The sequence below is a fragment of the Tachysurus vachellii genome, chromosome 14 (genome assembly GCF_030014155.1).
Source record: "Tachysurus vachellii isolate PV-2020 chromosome 14, HZAU_Pvac_v1, whole genome shotgun sequence".
Classification (NCBI taxonomy): Eukaryota; Metazoa; Chordata; class Actinopteri; order Siluriformes; family Bagridae; genus Tachysurus; species Tachysurus vachellii.
Window position 1 is genome coordinate 23,830,493 of NC_083473.1, and position 19,852 is coordinate 23,850,344.

At 40.8% G+C, this 19,852-nt stretch overlaps 2 protein-coding genes across 4 annotated transcripts; one reads left to right on the forward strand and one right to left on the reverse strand.

Moving 5' to 3' along the window:
• Positions 1–673: 673 nt before the first annotated feature.
• On the forward strand, positions 674–17,186 carry morc2 (MORC family CW-type zinc finger 2). 3 transcript variants are annotated; one of them, XM_060886554.1, is made up of 27 exons: positions 674–807; positions 1,782–1,943; positions 4,747–4,800; positions 4,894–4,928; positions 5,056–5,124; positions 5,218–5,308; positions 5,472–5,580; positions 6,616–6,775; positions 6,856–6,967; positions 7,054–7,179; positions 7,630–7,709; positions 7,851–7,933; positions 8,600–8,685; positions 9,958–10,098; positions 11,115–11,269; positions 11,364–11,492; positions 11,579–11,684; positions 11,805–11,937; positions 12,411–12,497; positions 12,637–12,927; positions 13,040–13,306; positions 13,407–13,467; positions 13,580–13,718; positions 14,567–14,743; positions 15,403–15,496; positions 15,661–15,849; positions 16,425–17,186. In XM_060886554.1, the coding sequence occupies exons 2-27, from the start codon at positions 1,876–1,878 to the stop codon at positions 16,491–16,493; spliced, it is 3,111 nt and encodes a 1,036-aa protein (XP_060742537.1). In that variant the 5' UTR covers positions 674–807; positions 1,782–1,875; the 3' UTR covers positions 16,494–17,186. The 3 variants fall into 3 exon arrangements, with proteins under 3 accessions (XP_060742537.1, XP_060742535.1, XP_060742536.1); XM_060886552.1 differs by having other exon boundaries at positions 774–921; XM_060886553.1 differs by having other exon boundaries at positions 779–1,021.
• Positions 17,187–18,188: 1,002 nt separating this feature from the next.
• LOC132856652 (glucose-dependent insulinotropic receptor) lies at positions 18,189–19,852 on the reverse strand. The gene is made up of 2 exons (XM_060886281.1): positions 18,978–19,852; positions 18,189–18,261 (listed from the first exon to the last, which is right to left on the reverse strand). Exons 1-2 carry the CDS (start codon positions 19,850–19,852, stop codon positions 18,189–18,191), a joined length of 948 nt encoding a protein of 315 aa, XP_060742264.1.

Below are 19,852 nucleotides of genomic sequence, written 5' to 3' on the forward strand. Positions count from 1 at the left end.
ACACTGTAATAAAGTGTAAACACTGTAATAAAGTGTAAACACTGTAAACACTGTAATAAAGTGTAAACACTGTAATAAACTGTACACTGTAATAAAGTGTAAATACTGTAAACACTGTAATAAACTGTACACTGTAATAAAGTGTAAACACTGTAAACACTAAAATTGTAAACACTCTAATAAAGTGTAAATACTGTAAACACTGTAATAAAGTGTAAATACTGTAAACACTGTAATAAAGTGTAAACACTGTAAACACTGTAATAAAGTGTAAACACTGTAATAAACTGTACACTGTAATAAAGTGTAAACACTGTAATAAAGTGTAAACACTGTAATAAACTGTAAACACTGTAGTAAAACTAACCTTCATCACATGGCATCATCATCTCCTTCGTCCTAAAAGAGATGTGCAGAATAACGACTTTGAGGAAAAGACCTAAACACGTCTATAATGTAAGCAGTTTTAATAATTTAGTCATAATTTAATTATGACACTGCCCCTAACACTGCCCCTAACACTGCCCCTAACACTGCCCCTAACACTAACACTAACACTAACCCCAGACACACAACACTCGACGTATTTACCAGGAAAATACAGACCTCGCCTTTTCTCTTCAATGCCACGCGCAACTCCGCCATGAAAACAGGTCCCTTCTTATCGGATTGACAGACAGATTCGCGAATCCAATGTGCAGGAATGGACAGTGCGCTTGGTGATTGGCTGCCCGCCGGTAAAGGGGCGGGGCTTACATGCCTGCTCTGGAGTGTGTTTGCGCAGGACAACGAACAGAAGCTCGTGAGGTAAATTTTCGCGGCCTTCTCGGTCTTATGCACCGGGGACACGGAATAAACAGCAGCAGCTCCTGACAAGCAGAAACAGACTGGATACAAACAACTAACGACAATCACTGGAAGGTTAAATGGTTTGCGATATCGAGTGGACATGAATAGAAGAGTCATAGTAGTTAGCGCCTGTTAGCGAGCTAGCAGCTGAGGACATGGCATCACTACTAGGGTTAGCAAAGACACACCATGTGGGGGCAGAACGGGGGGCTCCTTATGGAGGGGCTGTAATGTGTGTGTCTGGGCATTTGGGCTCTAATAACGTTAGTGATGTAGGGGCTGTTAAACTGGGGCCCTGCTGCATGTAGTAGCTTGTGTTGCGCCCAGAGGTGTGTACAGTGCAGCAGCTAACAGTGTCAGTGTGGGGGACATACACACACACACACACACAGAGAAACACACACACAGATAACACACAGAGACACACACAGAGACACACAGATAACACACACATATGCACACACACACACACACACACAGAGAAACAGACACACACACAGATAACACACACACAGAAACAGACACACACACACACACACACACACACACACACAGAAACACAGAAACACACACACACACTTCATTCATCCTGATCATCATGGAAGGTTAGACAGAATGCTCACACTGTATCTCACTGATGTCCAGCTATGGACAAGCAAGCTGAGCTCATTGTCACCTCTAACACCAGGCTGGATGTTTTCACAGTGTGACAGTGTGAAACATATCATCAGTACACCAACGTGAAGGACGGTATACAAGCGGTGCATATAAAACAGATCGGTCAAGAGCCACAGCATAAATAAATAGGCCGTTTATACGGAGATTAGGTAGACGTTATAGATATAGGTATAAATAGCAAAAGGAGAAAATTGAAACCGTTAATAATCGCCGCAGTTCATAAAACGTGCTTTTCTTTCTGCCGTCTGTTGTAGGTGCTACAGAACCGCTGCAGAGGAACATCACTTCAAATGTATGTAAAGAAAAGACGTGAACAAGGGCATTTATCTCCGTTATCCGTTCGAGACGATGGCTTATTCAAATTACAGCAGCTTAAACCGTGCTCAGCTCACCTTTGAATACCTGCACACAAACTCGTAAGTATCGTCTTCGTGAGCGCGAGAAATTGTTGAGTGGAAGGAAAAAAAAAAACCCTGAATCACTGAATACTTAAGAGTTGGATCAGGAACTTCTTTTAAGGTTGTGATGTATTATGCAATGCAACAGTATGGGTGCTGTGGTTGGTGATGATTCAGGAAAAAGCCTTTAGAAACCGAGGAGAGAAATGGGTTGTTTATCATTGGAGGTGATTCACTGAAGCTGAAAACCATTCTATGTTTTATGTCAACTAGACATGGACATGTAATATTGCCCATGAACAAACATATGTGGCATCCCAGAAGAGTCTTTACCTGGAGACTCCTGATAATGCACTGCCAATGCCAGAACAAAATTGATCATGACTTCTGGGTGGGAGGGATTTACTCTCTACTCTGTCCATCTGAGTGACATCAGCCAGTCCTGGGCATCTGTGAGCTCATGTATGAAGAAGAGGGCAGTTAACACTTTCCTGCATGTGTGTTCTGGTAGGTAGCATGTGTTGGCCCTCATTATGCCCAGTCGGTTCCTAATGTTTAAAATGGGAGTACTGGCTGTTGGAAATTGACAAATGATCAAACGGGATATTATTATTAAACATCAAATGACTGCCGAATTGGCGGAACAACAAGAAGAAGAAGAACAACTCATTTTCACATTTATTGATTGTGTTAAATATAAATGTAAGTCAACAATATCAGAGTAATGGGGTGGGGCTACAGTTGCACCACCTCTTCTTCTACTTTCGGCTTTTCCCGTCGGGGTCACAGCGTCAATCATCTGTTTCCACATAACTCTATCCTCGGCATCATTCCCGTCGACGATCCACGTGATTACATTTGGGACGTTTTACACCGGACGCCCTTCCTGACTGCAAGAAGTCGCTGGCTTGCAACCCCTGTGGACAGATTAGTTGCACCACTCAAGAGCCCGTTTAACGACTTGGTTTAAAATAAAGATTTTATTTACCAACAGGAGAAACTTTATCAAGTGAAAAATCCCAGTGAGACTTTGTACATTGGTATTAAAGATTTTTTCCCCCAAACATATTCTCACTCAATAACATAGGAGCTAATTGTGGTATTTTAGATTGTTAAAAATGCTGGAAACTATTACTTTGGTGTTAATACTTATCTTATTACACGTGAATATTTTAAAAGCAGTATTACAGATGTCCACATCAATCTCATATACAGTTGTGTGCAAAGTTTAGGCACCCCTGACAATTTCCATGATTTTCGTTTATAAATATTTGGGACAGCAATTTTATTTTAATCTATCAAATAACTGAAGGACACTAAAGTAATATTTCAGTAGTGAAATGAGGTTTCTTGGATTAATGCGTAATAGGCATCAAAACGAAATTAGACAGGTGAATAAATTTGGGCACCCCAACAGAAAAATCACATCAAAATTTAGTAGAGCCTCCTTTAACAGAAATAACAGCCTCTAGACGCTTCCTATAGCCTGTAATGAGTGTCTGGAGTCTGGATGAATGTATTTTGGACCGTTCTTCCTTACAGAACATCTCCAGCTCAGTTAGGTTTGGTGGTTGCCGAGCTGGACAGCCAGCTTCACATCACCCCACAGATGTTCAGTGATATTCAGGTCTGGGGACTGGGATGGTCATTCCAGAACATTGTACTTGTTCCTCTGCATAAATGCCCCAGTAGATTTTTGTTTTGGGTCGTTGTCTTGTTAAAATATCCAGCCCCGGGGTAACTTCAACTTTGTGACTGATTCCTCAACATTATTCTCAAGAATCTGCTGATATTGAGTGGAATCCATGCGACCCTCAACTTTACCCAGATTCCCAGTACCAACACTGGCCACACAGCCCCACAGCATGATGGAACCTCCACCTAATTTTACTGTGGGTAGCAAGTGTTTTTGTTGGATTGCTGTGTTCTTTTGCCCCCATGAATAACGGCCCCTGTTATGACCAAATAACCGTTTCATCACTCCACAGCACCTTATTCCAAAATGAAGCCGGCTCGTCCCAATGTGCGTTTGCAGACCTCACGTGACTCCGTTTGTGGCGTGTGTGTGTGCAGAAAAGGCTTCTTTCCCATCACTCTCCCGTACAGCTTCACCTTGTGCAAAGTGCGCTGAATTATTGAACGATGCACAGTGACACCATCTGCAGCAAGTTGATGTTGTAGGTCTTTGGAGGTGGTCTGTGGGCTGTTTTTGACTTTCTCACCATCCTTTGCCTCTCCAAGAACTGTGCCTGTGGTCTTCCACTGTGATGTTCCTCACAGTGACACTGACCGCTTATAACTCTGCCATAACTTTTTGTAGCCTTCCCCTAAACCGTAATGTTGAACAATCTTTGTTTTCAGGTCATTTGAGAGTTGTTTGGAGGCCTCCATGTTGCCACTCTTCAGAGGAGAGACAAAGAGAACAACAACTTGCAATTGACTTTAAATCCCTTTTCTCATGATTGGATGCACCTGTGTATGAAGTTCAAGGCTTAATGAGCCACCAAACCAATTGTGTGTTCCAATTAATCAGTGCTAAGAAGTTACAGCTATTCAAATCAACAAAATGGCAAGGGTGCCTAAATTTATGCACCTGTCTAATTTAGTTTTGATGCATATTGCACATTTTCTGTTAATCCAATAAACCTCATTTCACTACTGAAATATTACTTTAGTGTCCTTCAGTTATTTAATAGATCAAAATGAAATTGCAGATAAAACACCCAAATATTTAAGGGTGTGCGTGTCGTCATCTTCCTCTCATTATTTATATTAATATTAATAGTATTTTCTTTTGATCTTATGTTGTATTTCACAACAGGACAACACACGAGTTTCTTTTCGGAGCTCTGGCTGAGCTTGTAGATAATTCGAGGTATCTTCTCCCTTTCTTATTTATATGTAATAAACATCGTAAAAAAAAAAAAAAGTCTTATGTAAAAATCTTATCGTTGTGTTTCATCTACAGAGATGCAAACGCTACAAGGATTGACATCTATACAGGTGCTGAGTAATTCGACGTTACTTGACTATATTGAGATGTTTTTAGCATGGACAAAGTATTTAAAATCAATTTAACATTTAAAAAAAAATACTGTTATATAAATTCATTGTTGTCTTGGAAATTCAGAGAAAAGACCAGACCTTCGCGGGGGCTTCATGCTTTGTTTCTTGGACGATGGGACTGGAATGGACCCGAGTGAGTACATTTTATTTTATACTTTTTCTTTTACTGTAGACACACAACATGGTTCTGAAGTCCTAAGGAAGAAAGTCAATCTTATTTTCGTAGGTGAGGCGACGCATGTCATTCAGTTTGGCAAATCCAGCAAGAGGTTTCCTGAGTCCACACACATCGGCCAGTATGGAAATGGCCTTAAGTCGTAAGTGCCTTGGATACGATGGATACTTGGATAATTCATAGAGTTCTTATGAAAGAAAAGTCTCTCGGAAATGTTCTCTAAAGCTTTGTATTTACACAATTCTGTATAAGCTTTTCCCCCATGATTTTTTTTCAGTTGTATTCCTTTCATTGTTGTTTTTTAGGGGGTCGATGCGTATCGGCAAAGACTTCATCCTATTTACGAAGAAAGATGACAAATTAACGTGTTTATTTTTGTCCCGAACGTTTCACGAAGAGGAAGGGCTGGATGAGGTGAGAAATCGTTTGTGCTTTATTCACCTTCTGTTGCTTTTTTTAGTTAACGGTGGGGTCTTCGTTGTTTGTCGGGACGACAAACAAAACAGAACGTGTAGCCAATGAGCAGAAAGGGGCGTGTCTTGTCAATATGGGCGGAGAGAGTGTTCAGTGCGCATGTGTGACATTAGAAGAAAGCGGTTTTAACATTGACATGGAGGATAAAAACAAAGAAAGAAAGTGAAGAAAGACTTACGATAAGGTAAGAAGTAGGACGTGTTAATATAGGATCAGCTTTCCAGCGCTGGAGAGAACTGAAGGAGCAGGAAGTTGGTCACATATTCACAGATTGGAGTTTCCTGAGTCAATAACTCCTGAGCTAAACGCTGTTACTACACAAATAACACCTCTTTTCTATCGTAGTAATGTAGAGACGCAGCTACAACCGTGTTTTGTGTAGTAACAGTGTTTAGATCAGGAGTTATTGACTCGGGAAACTCCAATCTGTGAATATGTGACCAACTTTACTTAAGACGCCGAGGCGCTTTTTTCCTTCTCGATAGGTGAGTAACGTTGGTTTTGCTTTGTTACACAGAACTAATATATGTCTTTGTCCTTTACATGATTATGCTTGTGTGTCATTTTTGCTTGTTTGTTTATCTACAATCGTATTGTTCTTCCCTTCAGCTATGATAAAGACACGTTTCTTTCCAGTAGTTGCCTGGGTTACGTATGTATGTGTGGGCGGAGCTATCGATACAGGGGTGGGACCCATTTGGGTTAGGGGCGTGTTTGTTTTGGTGATTTCAAATGTCAACATTGGCTTTCAAACAACGGAGACCCCACCTTTAAATATGAAGCATTAGGTTCAGTTCCCATTTACTTAAATATGAATAATTAGATGGAAAGATGTTATTTTAATTGGTCAGTTATAAAACATGAGAAATTCCCTGTATTATTATTATATATCACACTTTAAAAATAAACAAATAAACACACTTTTTAGGATATCATGATAACATTTCCTGCCATCACATTTTCACATGCTTGTAGGTTATTGTTCCGCTGCCCAGTTGGGATCTGAAGACCCAGCAGCCTCTTACTCAAGACCCGGAAAAATATGCGATCGAGACGGAGCTCATTTTCAAATACTCACCTTTCAAGAGTGAAGAGCAGCTCTTTCAGCAGTTCAAAAAAATTGAGGGAGTCAGCGGTATGATTTCTAAACTTCACGTAAAGTTGTACGACTCTGAACACGTGTAAGTCTGTTAAAACGTCTGTGTACATTTTTAGGGACACTGGTCGTAGTTTATAATCTGAAGCTTATGGACAACAGAGAGCCTGAGTTGGATGTGCAGACAGATCACCAAGATATCCTGATGGCAGGGACACCTGTAGAGGGAGTGTGAGTATTTCAGGCACCATCATCTAAGTTTCTCTTTCTTTTTGTCAATTTTTCTTTATACTTATAAGTGTTTGTTTTTGGAACAGGAAGCCTGAAAGGCGGTCGTTTCGTGCCTATGCAGCTGTTCTCTACATCGATCCTAGGATGAGAATCTTTATTCAGGGACACAAAGTCAGGACCAAGAGACTCTCCTGCTGCTTATACAATCCTAGGTACACACACACAGCATTGTACATGGATATACATATTTAAATTTAATAAAAAATATGTGGCTAATGTATGTGGCTAAACAAATAAGGTCATAGAAAGTTCATCTCTTGCTTTAAAGCTAATGACACGCAAACAAAATCGATAAGCAAAAAGGTAAAATAGAGATGCATGAATCCCAATTATTCGATATTTTTTTCCCTTCGTTGTGCCAACATGGAGTTGTAGGTGTTTTACAGAGCTACCTTTCAGCAGGTTAAGTGAGGTGAAGCATCACTTTGTGTTAGTGACAGTGTTTATATCCACAGGATAAATTTCATTGGAGGATCAGATAAAATATAGATCAACCTTGATCTGGTACCAGTGGAGCTTTTTATGGTTTTGTTAGATGTTCGCTATTGGATTGGTTCATCCCTGTGTAGAGCTGTTCTCTGATAGTGTTTGCTTTATTGCAGGATGTATAAATACACATCGACACGCTTTAAAACACGTGCAGAGCAAGAAGTAAAAAAAGCTGATCATCTTGCAAAACTCGGTGAGTACGTTAAACCACACCTGCCCTTCACTAAGTGGGTACTGATGATGAGTCCAAATCTGGCCATTAAAAATACAGAATGGTGTTTGGATTTGTGATAACGGCAACTTTATAGTCCTGTCTGCTTCTTTTATTCTAAAGCGGAGGAGAAGGCCAAAGAAGCAGAGAGTAAAGCTCGTGCTCTGGAATTGAAACTGGGAAATGATTTATCTAAAGAGGCCAGGGTGAGAACTCACAACCATCTGTTACACATTACCCATGTCGGACACGCTATATGACCTAAAAACGTGAACACAGACACCTAAATGTGAATATTCCAAACGTATGGGCGTTAACACGGCATCGCTCGTCCTTTCCTTTTATAATAACCTGCGTTCTTCTGGAAAGACTTTCCAATAGATGTTGGAGTGTTGATGTGAGGATTTGTGTTCATTCAGCCACAAGAGTGTTAATGAGATCAGGTATCGATGTTGGTTGAGGAGGTCTGGGGTTCAGTCAGTGTTCCAGTTCATCCCAAAGGTGTTTAGTGGGGATGAGTTCAGAGCTCTGTGCAGAACACTTGAGTTCTTCCACTCCTGCCTTACGCACAGGGTCATTGTCATGCTGGAACACGTTTGGGCCTTTTAGTTGTAGTGAAATAAAATCTTCATGCTACAGTATGCAAAAACTTCCTATACACTCGTGTGCTCCAACTCTGTAGCAACAGTTTAGAGAAGAACCACATCTGGGTGTTATGGTCAGGTGTCCACCGACTTTTGGTCATATGGTGTGTATCAGCCTCTTACGGTTTCTTTATTAGTAACAGTTTTGATGTTTTAGTTGGTGTCTGTAGGCCTGTGTGTACAGATTCAGTTGCTCTATTAATTTCTTGCTGTCTCGATTCTTTTCAGGCTGCGTTGAGAAAAGCACAAGATTCAGCCGTGGCACTGCGTGCAGAAGCGAATCGAAAACAAGCCATTCATGGTTCTAAACAGAAGTACTGCATATAAACACACACACACACACACATTTACATAAACACTGACAAGAGTTTACTCGATTGTAAGCCGTTAATAGTCCTGAACGTGACACGTCAAGTCACCTGACAAAGGGTCTTTTTACACCCGGTCACTTCACGTGTTGTCTCTGATCCGATATCTATCTGATTTGTCTGATTTGATTACATTAGGCCACATTAATGCGTCTCGGCGAATCGGATATCGATCCGATCTTTCTACTCCCACCCAAAAATCTTACCTCATTTCCGGGGTAATTGAAACGGAACACACTTTGGTGTGTGCGGTTTTCAGAACGCAACAAAAAAGAAGACGAATAAACTGGTTACGACGGTTATGCTACAAAATACAGCGTTTACTGTTTGCTGCGTTTTCGCTGGCAGCAGCAGCGCATTTTAAGACCCGACGAGACGCCTGGGTGAAAGATCACCTGAGTGACGTACTTCTGTTTGGGAGGAGTATAGAGCTGACGTATGTGGCTTGAACAACCACATTCATTTACACCTGTCCAGTTTCATCTGAAATGCGTCCCAGACCTCCTCCTGAAGGGGTTTGTACCATCTGATTTATATCCGTCTCTGAAACGTTTCGGGGGGCATTTAGACCTGGTCTTTTTACCATCGGATAGCTATCGGATCACAGAAAACACATGAAGTGACCAGGTGTAAAAAGCCCCTTAAGCAGTGCGCTCCTCAATCATAGAAACAGTTACATACATAACCACTTCCTTACATTCTGGAGCATACGAAAGTCGTGTATAAGAGTCATCAGAAGGATTCCTTGTACATCCTGATAGCGTGTACTCGTAAATACCGTTCTGATACCGAGGATTATAATTGCTGTTACTGCCACCTACTGTATGTCGTGTGCAAGGTGAGAATCGATCAGACACGTTGCAGAGCACATGAGCTACACTGAAGCCATATTTGCTGTGAACAAAATGTTCCTGCTTCTCAAACTGAAGTCCTTTAACTGATGGACTAACTACAGTGACCCTTTATCATGCTCTGTCTCAATCATTACACCTGTAGTTGTTAGCATTACCTCATTAAAATCAGGAGAAACTGTGCTGAGTTCAAGACGTGTACAAGACCTACGTTTGCCAGCGTCAGAAAGAGGACAGGTGTTTATGCATTAGGGTCTTTTTAAAGGTTACCTACGTTTGGTCGCTTTCACAAGGTGCTGACACAAAATGATGAAGGTAAGAAGCAAACAAGAAACATCTGATTAACACACTGATCTTCATGTGGCAGGGCACTGAAGGAGCCCAAAGAGTTGAATTTCATCTTTGGTGTGAACATCGAAAGGCGAGACCAAGACGGCATGTTTATCTATAACTGCAGTCGACTCATTAAGATGTATGAGAAGACCGGCCCACAGCTGGATGGGGGAATGTGAGTATTCCAGTGGATTTGTAACACATGCAAGGTTTCTATCATGTGCAGTAGTAATAACTCGTAAAAAGTGATTACACTTGTCTTATAGGGCTGGGCGATAAAACGATAACGATATGTATCGCGATAGACACGTGATCGATATCAATAAAAAATGTGTTCGATATTATTTTATTCGTGAAGGTTGCGAAGCAAGTTTGGTTGCATTAACAAAGGCACTCGCTCTCTGGTAACCTAGCAACGAAGTGAGTGACACGCTCAGCCAATCATGTAACAGTATCAAGTTTGGTTGCGCCATATCGTCGTCTCGTGCCGGTCTGCTGGATTCCTCTTCAGTAACCGGCGACTGATGAGCAGAAAATGAGCCGCAGCGCCAGTATGGCAGTTTTTTGGATATTATAAGTCTGACCGCAGTCACACCAACGTCGTCTGCAAATTATGCAAGACCGTCGTCCCCGTTTATATTTAACACTTTACACTATTTTATTACACTTTATTAAGCATTTCTTACATTTTCTTTCATTTTGCACCTTAAATGTTAAGAGATAACAGTTAAGTGTTCATTGTGACTTTAGACTTATGTTTACATTATAATTATTTTCCTGCTTGTTGACATTTCTGTCTTAATAACTGAGGGGATTACGATCAGAGGAAGGTTTAGTTTAAAATAAAAATGTTTAAATGTAATAAATTTTTCTCCTGGTCCTTATTTTAAATGGGTCATAAAAAATATCAACAATTATCGATATCGACCGATACGAAACACCGATATCGTGATACAGTTTTCAGCCGTATCGCCCAGCCCTAGACTTGACCGTGTTTCAGCACATATTCGAGGTGCTTTATCAGTTCTCCTCAGTTTAGATCATTTAGTTGTTAGTAGTTTTTAGACTTCGGTGCCCTGGAAGCTCCAAAATCTTCATATATATCTAAACTATGTTTAAGTTGAATTATTTTGCGAATCTGATATGTAATTGTCTTGTGTTGAGAAAGGACATTGTTTGTGAATATTTCAGGGCGTGTGGAGGAGTGGTAGGAGTGGTAGATGTTCCCTATCTTGTGTTAGAGCCAACGCATAACAAGCAAGATTTTGCAGATGCAAAGGAGTACAGACATTTACTCAGAGCTATGGGAGAATATCTTGCCCAGTACTGGAAGGACATCGGTATAGGTGAGCATGGGAGGTCTTGTCCAATTCAGACTTTTTTCCCTTATGAATTGCAAAATTTTAAAATTTACTGTAAATTCTAAATGTACTCGAACAGCTCAGAAAGGCATAGTAAAGTTCTGGGATGAGTTTGGCTACCTGTCAGCCAACTGGAACGCTTCACCTTCAAACGATCTCAGGTTCCGCCGGCGCAGAGCCATGGAGATCCCCGTGACGATACAGTGTGGTAGGATCACACGCTCTCTGATAACGACCTGATGATGGAGTTCTTTATGTATTAACTCACACAACCTCTTTCTTTTATTCTCTCAGATAAATGTCTGAAGTGGCGTACGTTGCCGTTTCAGATGGACGCTGTCGATAAGCGATACCCAGACAGCTGGGTCTGTCTCATGAACCCTGATGGAACTCAAGATAGGTACAGAAATTAAAAACCAAAGGGTTTGACTGAGATTTTGTTCATTACATCTTCTTCATATTATTTGTATGTGAAATTATTTGTTATTTGTTTTTAAAATAAACTTTTTTGGACTCTCAGGTGTGATGCCCCTGAGCAGAAGCAGAATTTACCCGTTGGTGTTTTAAAGAAAGACACAAAAACCTCAGAAGACAAACAAAAAGAGCTCTCTGAAAAAATCCGCCAGCAACAGGAGAAATTGGAGGCTCTACAGGTATTGTGATTTTATTTATATATGTATATGAGGGGGTCACGGTGGCTTTGTGGTTAGCACGTTCACCTCACACCTCCAGGGTTGGGGGTTCGATTCCCGCCTCCGCCTTGTGTGTGTGGAGTTTGCATGTTCTCCCCGTGCCTCGGGGGTTTCCTCCGGGTACTCCGGTTTCCTCCCCTGGTCCAAAGACATGCATGGTAGGTTGATTGGCATCTCTGGAAAATTGTCCGTAGTGTGTGATTGTGTGAGTGAATGAGAGTGTGTGTGTGTGTGTGTGTGTGTGTGCCCTGTGATGGGTTGGCACTCCGTCCAGGGTGTATCCTGCCTTGATGCCCGATGACGCCTGAGATAGGCACAGGCTCCCCGTGACCCGAGGTAGTTCGGATAAGTGGTAGAAGATGAATGAATGAATGATAGATTTTTTTTTTTTTTTTTTTAAAGTTGTTGTCTCATTACATTACCTTCCTTTACAGAAAACCACAACTGTTAAGTCGGCAGCAGATATAAAACAGCTCCCACTAGATGTCACTGCGAAGAATGTTGATGAGCGTGCGCCTCAGGTAACCTCCCTGTGTATGGTTCAATACGGAAGGGCCTAACAAGTTCATACAAAAAAAGTGTGTGTGTGTGTGTAAGTATGTATTTATGAATTGTTGGAAAGAAGAGACAGGTTTGTATGTTGTTGTTTTTTCCTGTTAGCATGCCGTTCGGTCTTCACAGCGTGCATCGGCTCGTCCTCGTTCACCCCCACTTCCCGCGGTGGTCAGAAATGCTGTCAGTCAGTCACCTGCCCCTAAAACTCCACCTCAGAAATCTACAGGACCTTCTCGTCCAAGTCGAACCTCACCAGCTGCTACTATTCCAGCCAAAGCCAAAGCAGCCTCCATCCCAACCCCCAAATCATCGAAAGCCACCACTAAGTCCGTGCCCACAACACCATCCGCAAAAGCACCACCTCGCAGGAGCGTAACTCAGACACGCAGTACGACGGTGAGTACGAACAAACATCGAGATTGACAAGCAATCGATGATAAGTCAGAATAAATGTTGAGCCTTAAGTTTAAAATAAAAATTCTAATGATTTATCTGTAAATGGTTCTAGCCATCTTCTACAAAGGAGACCAAGCAAACATCAGCCAGCAAGAGAGGAAGTGCCAAGAAGGGTAAAGCACAGAAAGAAGCTGAAGAGGAAGAAAGTGAAGAGGAAGAGGAGGAAGTTGAGCAAGAGGAGGTGGAAGAAGAAGAAGAAGAGAGTGAAGAAGAAGAGGAGCCACAACCTAAGAAATCCAAAATGGCACCTGCTCAGCCTCGCGGCAAGGGAACGGTAGAGAAGAAGGTTCCTCCAAACAAACAAGCTAATAACACAGAGGTATGTTCATTATCTTACTATATTATTTATTTATTAATGATGTCATATAAGCACAATTCAAAAAATATCCTAAAATGAATCATAAGTCATCTTTTTTTAGCGAGTCAGCAATAGCACAGAAGAAGATCTAAAACAAGGTGCACTGAAAAATGCACATAAAGGTAACTGGACTTTCTATAATACAAATAAATCCAAATAAATGTAGCTCAAAAACTTTAAACGTTAGCTTGTCAGCGGCAGACTTACATCACATCACGTACGTGTGTTTCACAGATAAAGGCTTACAGGTGGAGGCGAAGGTCAACGGAGAATGGTTCACTGGCCGTGTGACTGCAGTAGAAACGGGAAAAGAGAGCGTGCGCTGGAAAGTAAAGTTTGATTACGTCCCCATGAACACACCACGAGACCGCTGGTACTGACGTCCATGCATGACTAAATACTTACTATGTGGCATGTTTTCTGTGTTTTCTACTGATTGGAGGTGGGGAAGTTCTAACAATATTTCAAATGGAACATAATCATTCTTCTGTCCTTTAACTGTTCTACAGCTCAGGTGTTCTCAGGATGAGGAGCAGTGTTGAGATTCTGCCAAACATACAGTAGTGCCTTGTTCCTTGGCAACAAAAAATAAAAAGTTTTGGTCTTATTACCCAGAGAAACTTTTATCCATGAGTTTGCCAAGTCTAAACTCTCCAAACTCCATATGGGCGTATTTTCCATGAGCCAACCTTTTGGTGAACTGATTTTATTAATGATCGAGTTGATGTTCAGTATGATGTTCAGTACGATGTTCAGTACGATGTTCAGTACGATGTTCAGTACGTTGTGGTATACTGTTATGACCAAACCCCTGATTGATACTTTTGCAGAAACTTTCTGGTCTTGTTTTAGTAGCTTTTTATTCTTCATGATTCTGCTTATTTAGATATTCTCTTTAGCATCTCTTACCTTTATATTGTGATCATGTGACACTATAATTCTACAATAACGTGAGTTTCACCGGGACCAGTTTAGGTGTTTCACAGCAACCTTTGCATTTTTATTTGTAAATAATAAATGTTTATTAATTAACAATATACAGAATACTTTATGGGCGATTTTTTTTTTTTGTGCCACCTTTCTGGCCTTATAAACGTTATGCTTTTAAAACGTTCCACAAATGATTTTATCAAATGTAGAAGTAGATTAATTTAAACACGTTACTATGGTGTCACAATTGTTATACTGTATACGATGGTCTATTGTTTATTTTTTGCTAAGGGTGTTTAAAGGCAGCGAGGACGTCCGTCTTATGCGTCCTGCTTCACCAGAGTCTCACAGTCCAGACACCAATCAGGGACCGTTGCGTTCTGTGACTCCGCCCACTGCAGCAGAGCCTGATACGACCCAGAGTGGCCCAAGCAGAGAGACAACAGAAGGCCTTGTCACTATGATGAGGTGTGTGTGTGTGTGTGTGTATCTGGTAACATACATTTAGACACTTCATTAGGAACACCTGTACGTCTAACCGAATGTCTTGCGGTCATCTCGATCATGTGGCATCAGTGCAACCCAAAATCATGCAGATAAAAAAAACGTTGATTAGTCTAATGAATCGCACACGGACGATAGAGACGAGCTGCCTCGTGGTGGAGGTGGTGTCATGGTATGGGGAATATATTCTTGGCATACTTTTGGGCCTGTTAATACCAGACAATCGTATTTTAAATGCCACAGCCTGAGCACTGTAGATGATCATGTGCCACCTTCATGTACTTGTCTTCTAATGGCTACTTCCAGCATTATAATGCACCATAGCAAAGCAAAAGTTGTTTCAAACTAGATTCATGAACATGACAACGAGCTCGGAGTTATTCAGTGGTCTGAATCCAGCAGATCACCTTTGCGATGTGGTAGAACGTGAATCGTTTAAGGCCCAGTAACGTCAACACGGACCAGAATCTCAAAGGAATGTTTTCAACGTCTTGTTAAATCCGTGTCACGAGTAATTAGTTGAAGCTGTTTTTAGAGCAAAGGTTATTAGTACAGTGTTAATAAAGTACTCATTGAGTGTACGTATTTGTTTTGGATTTACATTACATTTGTGTTAATTCTAGGACGTTGCTGCGGTACTTTTTCCCACCTGATTTCCGAATCCCAAAAGATTCTGTCAACACTATGAGTGCTGAAGACCTTGTGGCTTTCCCCATTGTAAGTACAGTTTTACTGTTGTGTGGCTAAGTTTTTCTGGATTAATTTAATCAGTATTAACATGGAGTCCAACATCTGTGCGTTCTCGTAGCGCCGACATATAATGTCTGTGCGCTAACACGACGTTCAGCATTAACTAAAGCACGATGTGCATGTATTCGCAGAAAGAGTATTTTCAGCAGTATGAGGCAGGGCTGCAAAAACTGTGTAACTCGTACCAGAGCCGTGCTGAATCTCGAGCTCGGGCCGTGGAGGAAAAGAGCAACGGAGCGGAGACGAAGCTCAGAGAGTCTGAAGAAAAACTACGCAAACTCAGAACGAATATAGTCGCCCTGCTGCAGAAAGTCCAGGAGGTCTGATGCTCTCTCACACACACAATTACATGAAGTTCATTTTAATATTAGTTAAAGGTGAGGTGTACAATGTTTGAAAGCCAATGTTGACATTTGAAATCACCAAAACAAACACGCCCCTAACCCAAATGGGTGTCACCCCTGTATTGATAGCTCCGCCCACAGATACATACGCAACCCAGGCAACTATTATGCTGGGGCGGCTGGCCGAGGGGATATTTTTATCAGTAAATGAACACAATGAGTAATACTATGGTAATACAAATGTGTTTTTGTAGTACTGTGTGTTGTAGCGTGAAAGGTTTAGCTCGACGACGTTCGACACCTAGAACCCGAGGCAGAGGTAACGGCAGGTATCCGCCATGTCAGTGCCCCTTTCTGCTCATAGGCTACACGTTTGTTTTGTTGTTTTGTTTAGTTTTCTGAAGCATTTCTCAAACATCGTACACCTCACCTTTAATATCAGTAAATAGGTCTTTACTGGACCTGTTATTAGGTCTATGGACGTCTTGTTTAGTCATGTGTGTTCCTCTTTATGACTGATGTCTGATAACTGATACGGATGTTTTTTCTAGGACATTGAGATCAGCAGCGACGATGAGCTGGACGCCTACATCGAGGATCTGGTTACTAAGGGAGAGTGAAACACTTCAGCACTTTCCACATTTCTCACCATTTCTTTGTAGGTTCTCTCAAAATCTGATTTCCTAATCGTTCATCTATATTGTTCAGTTATTTTAGACCTTCTGTTATCTGATGAGAAGTAACAGCGTTTCCGTTATGTCTCCCACCTCCGGTCTGAAGTTAGAGACGTGCAGGCGGTATTTTCCCTGCAATTATGACATGATTCCTTCACACTGCATTCAATTATGATGCATAGATTATGAGCTTTGATCAAAGGAACTAATACACTTTGCATCATTTACTTTACAAAGACGTCAGACTCTCTGTCTCTTTATTTTCATACATATCTGAGTCATTGAGTATTTTATTTCTAGCTCCAAAAAAAAAAAAACTCCCAGTGTATCAGTATGACCTTGCAGCGTTAAAGAGGGGGGAAAAAAAATCTACCGTCATGAAGACGTCACTTCGGCTACTCAGTGGCTGTAACCTTAATGTTCGAACCCTGCTCGCTTTTTTGGTTCCTGTAGGTTTCCTGTGTTTTGCAAGTATTAGCGTGAAGCCCGATGCTGTTTATTTTGTTCGTTCTGATTAAGCGCAGAACGATTTTCCCCACGGTTCATGGCATTTAGTCACGTCTTTATATATAAGTATATTTTTTAAACACTTTTAAGAAAATGTTCTGATGTTACAATAAAAGTTATGATGTTTATGAAGTGTTCTGTTGTTTCTCTTCTGATGTATTAACATACGGTATAATACGTGTATTCTCTAAATAATTAGATATCATTTATAATTCATTATAATACGTGTGTAAGCAAACATCTGTGAGTCATTCAGTAAATATCGTCTCAAGTGTAAGTGTAAGCCTGAAGCCCTTTTTCTACATGAACTGTATCTAAACCTCACAGCACCAAAGCCAAAGGATAATAATCTGATGGACAATTTACACAACTGAAGAGTTTTTATTCAATATATTATTGAATATATTTTATTCATTTATACAATTGCTTTGTGCATTTTCTCTGTTCTTTATTTGAACAAAACCCAAAAATAGACACATTATTATTTATGATTTCTCTAACACACATTACACATTATTCAACTCATTTACACAATTATTTACACAATTTATTTTAAAATAATCTGAAGTAAGGATTAGGTCAGTATTTTCCCTGAGTTGTTTTAAAGTGCTTTTACAGAGTTTTTACACTGTTTTTTTATTTCGGTAAATTCCTCACTTTTTGAAATAGGTTTTTCCACCTAATGTGTTAAACACAAGTGAAATATTTTATGTATCTTCTTATTTTTTTTTATATATAAATTAATATTTATTTTAAACACTATTTGCATTTTCTATCAGCATTAGAAATAAAGTCTCTCATCATAATCAGGTACTGCTGATATTTTTCTCTGTGACTTTTAATTAAAACAACAGAAAACCAAAGAACCAACAGGGCTTCTGATTTTAAACCTTTGTTTTCTACATGTTTATGTACAAAGTCAGAATCAGTGTGGTGTAAAATATCTACACAGAAACCATGTTGATTCGACACGCTGTGTGCAGCTATAGATAAAACCAGCCTTTCCATAGAAAACAAACTCACATGTTGATCTGTTGAACATTTAGTTCGTATTAAAAGCAGATTGGGTGTTAATCCAAGACCGGCCATGACACGTTAAGGTCTTCATCCAGTTCTGTCTCCTGCTTTCGCTGGTCACGTGTCCCTCATGTCCTGTGAGATGCTCAGGACTCTTCCTTTCCCTGGTTTCATGTTCATGCTGAATAATCTGAGAGACAAAATAAGTCAGAATTACATACACTGTATATGTAAATCTGATGTTTTAGCATTTATTGACCTTTTAATTATTGTGTTCTGTTCAGGTCAACATTATCCATTTGAATTTTTTACTTAAAGTGAAATAATACTTAAAAAAATAAAAAAAAATTGAATATGCAACTGTACGTGTTTGACTAATAGTCTCTACTGAACCTGAGAAAAGAGGAGTTTAATTTTTGATGCATCTTGTACACCTCACTTTATTTTCTCACTCCATTGCCTGATCATCTACTCAGTTAATAACAGTCTCTCATGCATTAGTGTTAGTGCATTGGAGACACAGTTAACACAGTCAACACAGTCTAGTGATGAATAAACTGCTACATGATTAAATGAACACCACAGAGTTGAATAAAGTTGTACAGTACGTTTTCCAGAGGTCCAGTGACACAAAACTCACATGTTAAATCATTTATTTGTAAGAATTTATTTATCACTGCGCATTTTCATCTGAAACAGAGAACAGCTATATAATAGTGCACCGAAGATGTGTTGCTGTGGTTTTTTGTGCACATGCCTACACGCTGGCTTTCACTTTTTACTGCTTTTAAAATGCTTTCCGACTTTATGTTTGAAAATCATTGAGGTCGGATTGACAGCTGAGGTGTCCTGGCTGTTACAGAACACAGAGGGTTTGTGCAGGAAGATGACAGTGTGTGCATGAACCTTGTCGTTATGATGTGGCACGGTGTACACACTCTGTTCCACACCGTGATCCACACAGCAGTGCGCAGAGCAGGACTTCCCCATATGTAAAGCGCAGGGGTGCTGAGCGCGTTAAAGCGCGCCATGATCGCAAACACGTTGGTCGCTTCGTTCTTAAAGCGCAGCCCGCCGTTGGAGAGATATTTCACCATGATGTTCACAAAAGAAGGACACCACAGTGACAAAAAACAAATCACCACGAACACGATGAGGCGCAGTGATTCTTTCTTGCTGTCTCTGTCCGGACTGGGCGCCTCGCGCCGGAGCTGGTGTTTGGCTATGATGTATAACTTAATGGTCATCAAGACTTTAATCACAACTATAATCTGCAACATCATGACGCCAAAAGCGCTGAGTTTGACAGCTTGTGCAACTGGTAAAACGTTCTGAATAGTCAGGATTAAGTAGGTGTAAACCCAGGAGAACACACAACAGGAGATGACAAACCCGCGCGTAATGAAGCGCTTATAGAAGAACGGATGTCCCACCGCCAAGTAGCGGTCAAACTGCGCGAACAGAAACGTCATTACGTTCACCCCTAAAAACGAGGGCAAGATGTAAAAGGTGCTGTTTCTAGACGGATAACCCTCCTGCACGTCGAAAAGGCCGAGGTAATAGACAGAGATGCCGGTGAGGGTGTCGCTAATGCTGGTATTCAGCATGAAGATGAAGCGGTTCTGGTGGCGCAGCGCTCGGGTGCACAGGATCCCGAGAACCACAGAACCCGCCAGTAGAGCCGCGCATGTGGCGAACATTATGTGGTAAGTGAAAAGGAAAAAATCTCCCAGACTTGTGAAGTCAACTGAGAATGAAATGGTGTAATTTAAACTAGACAT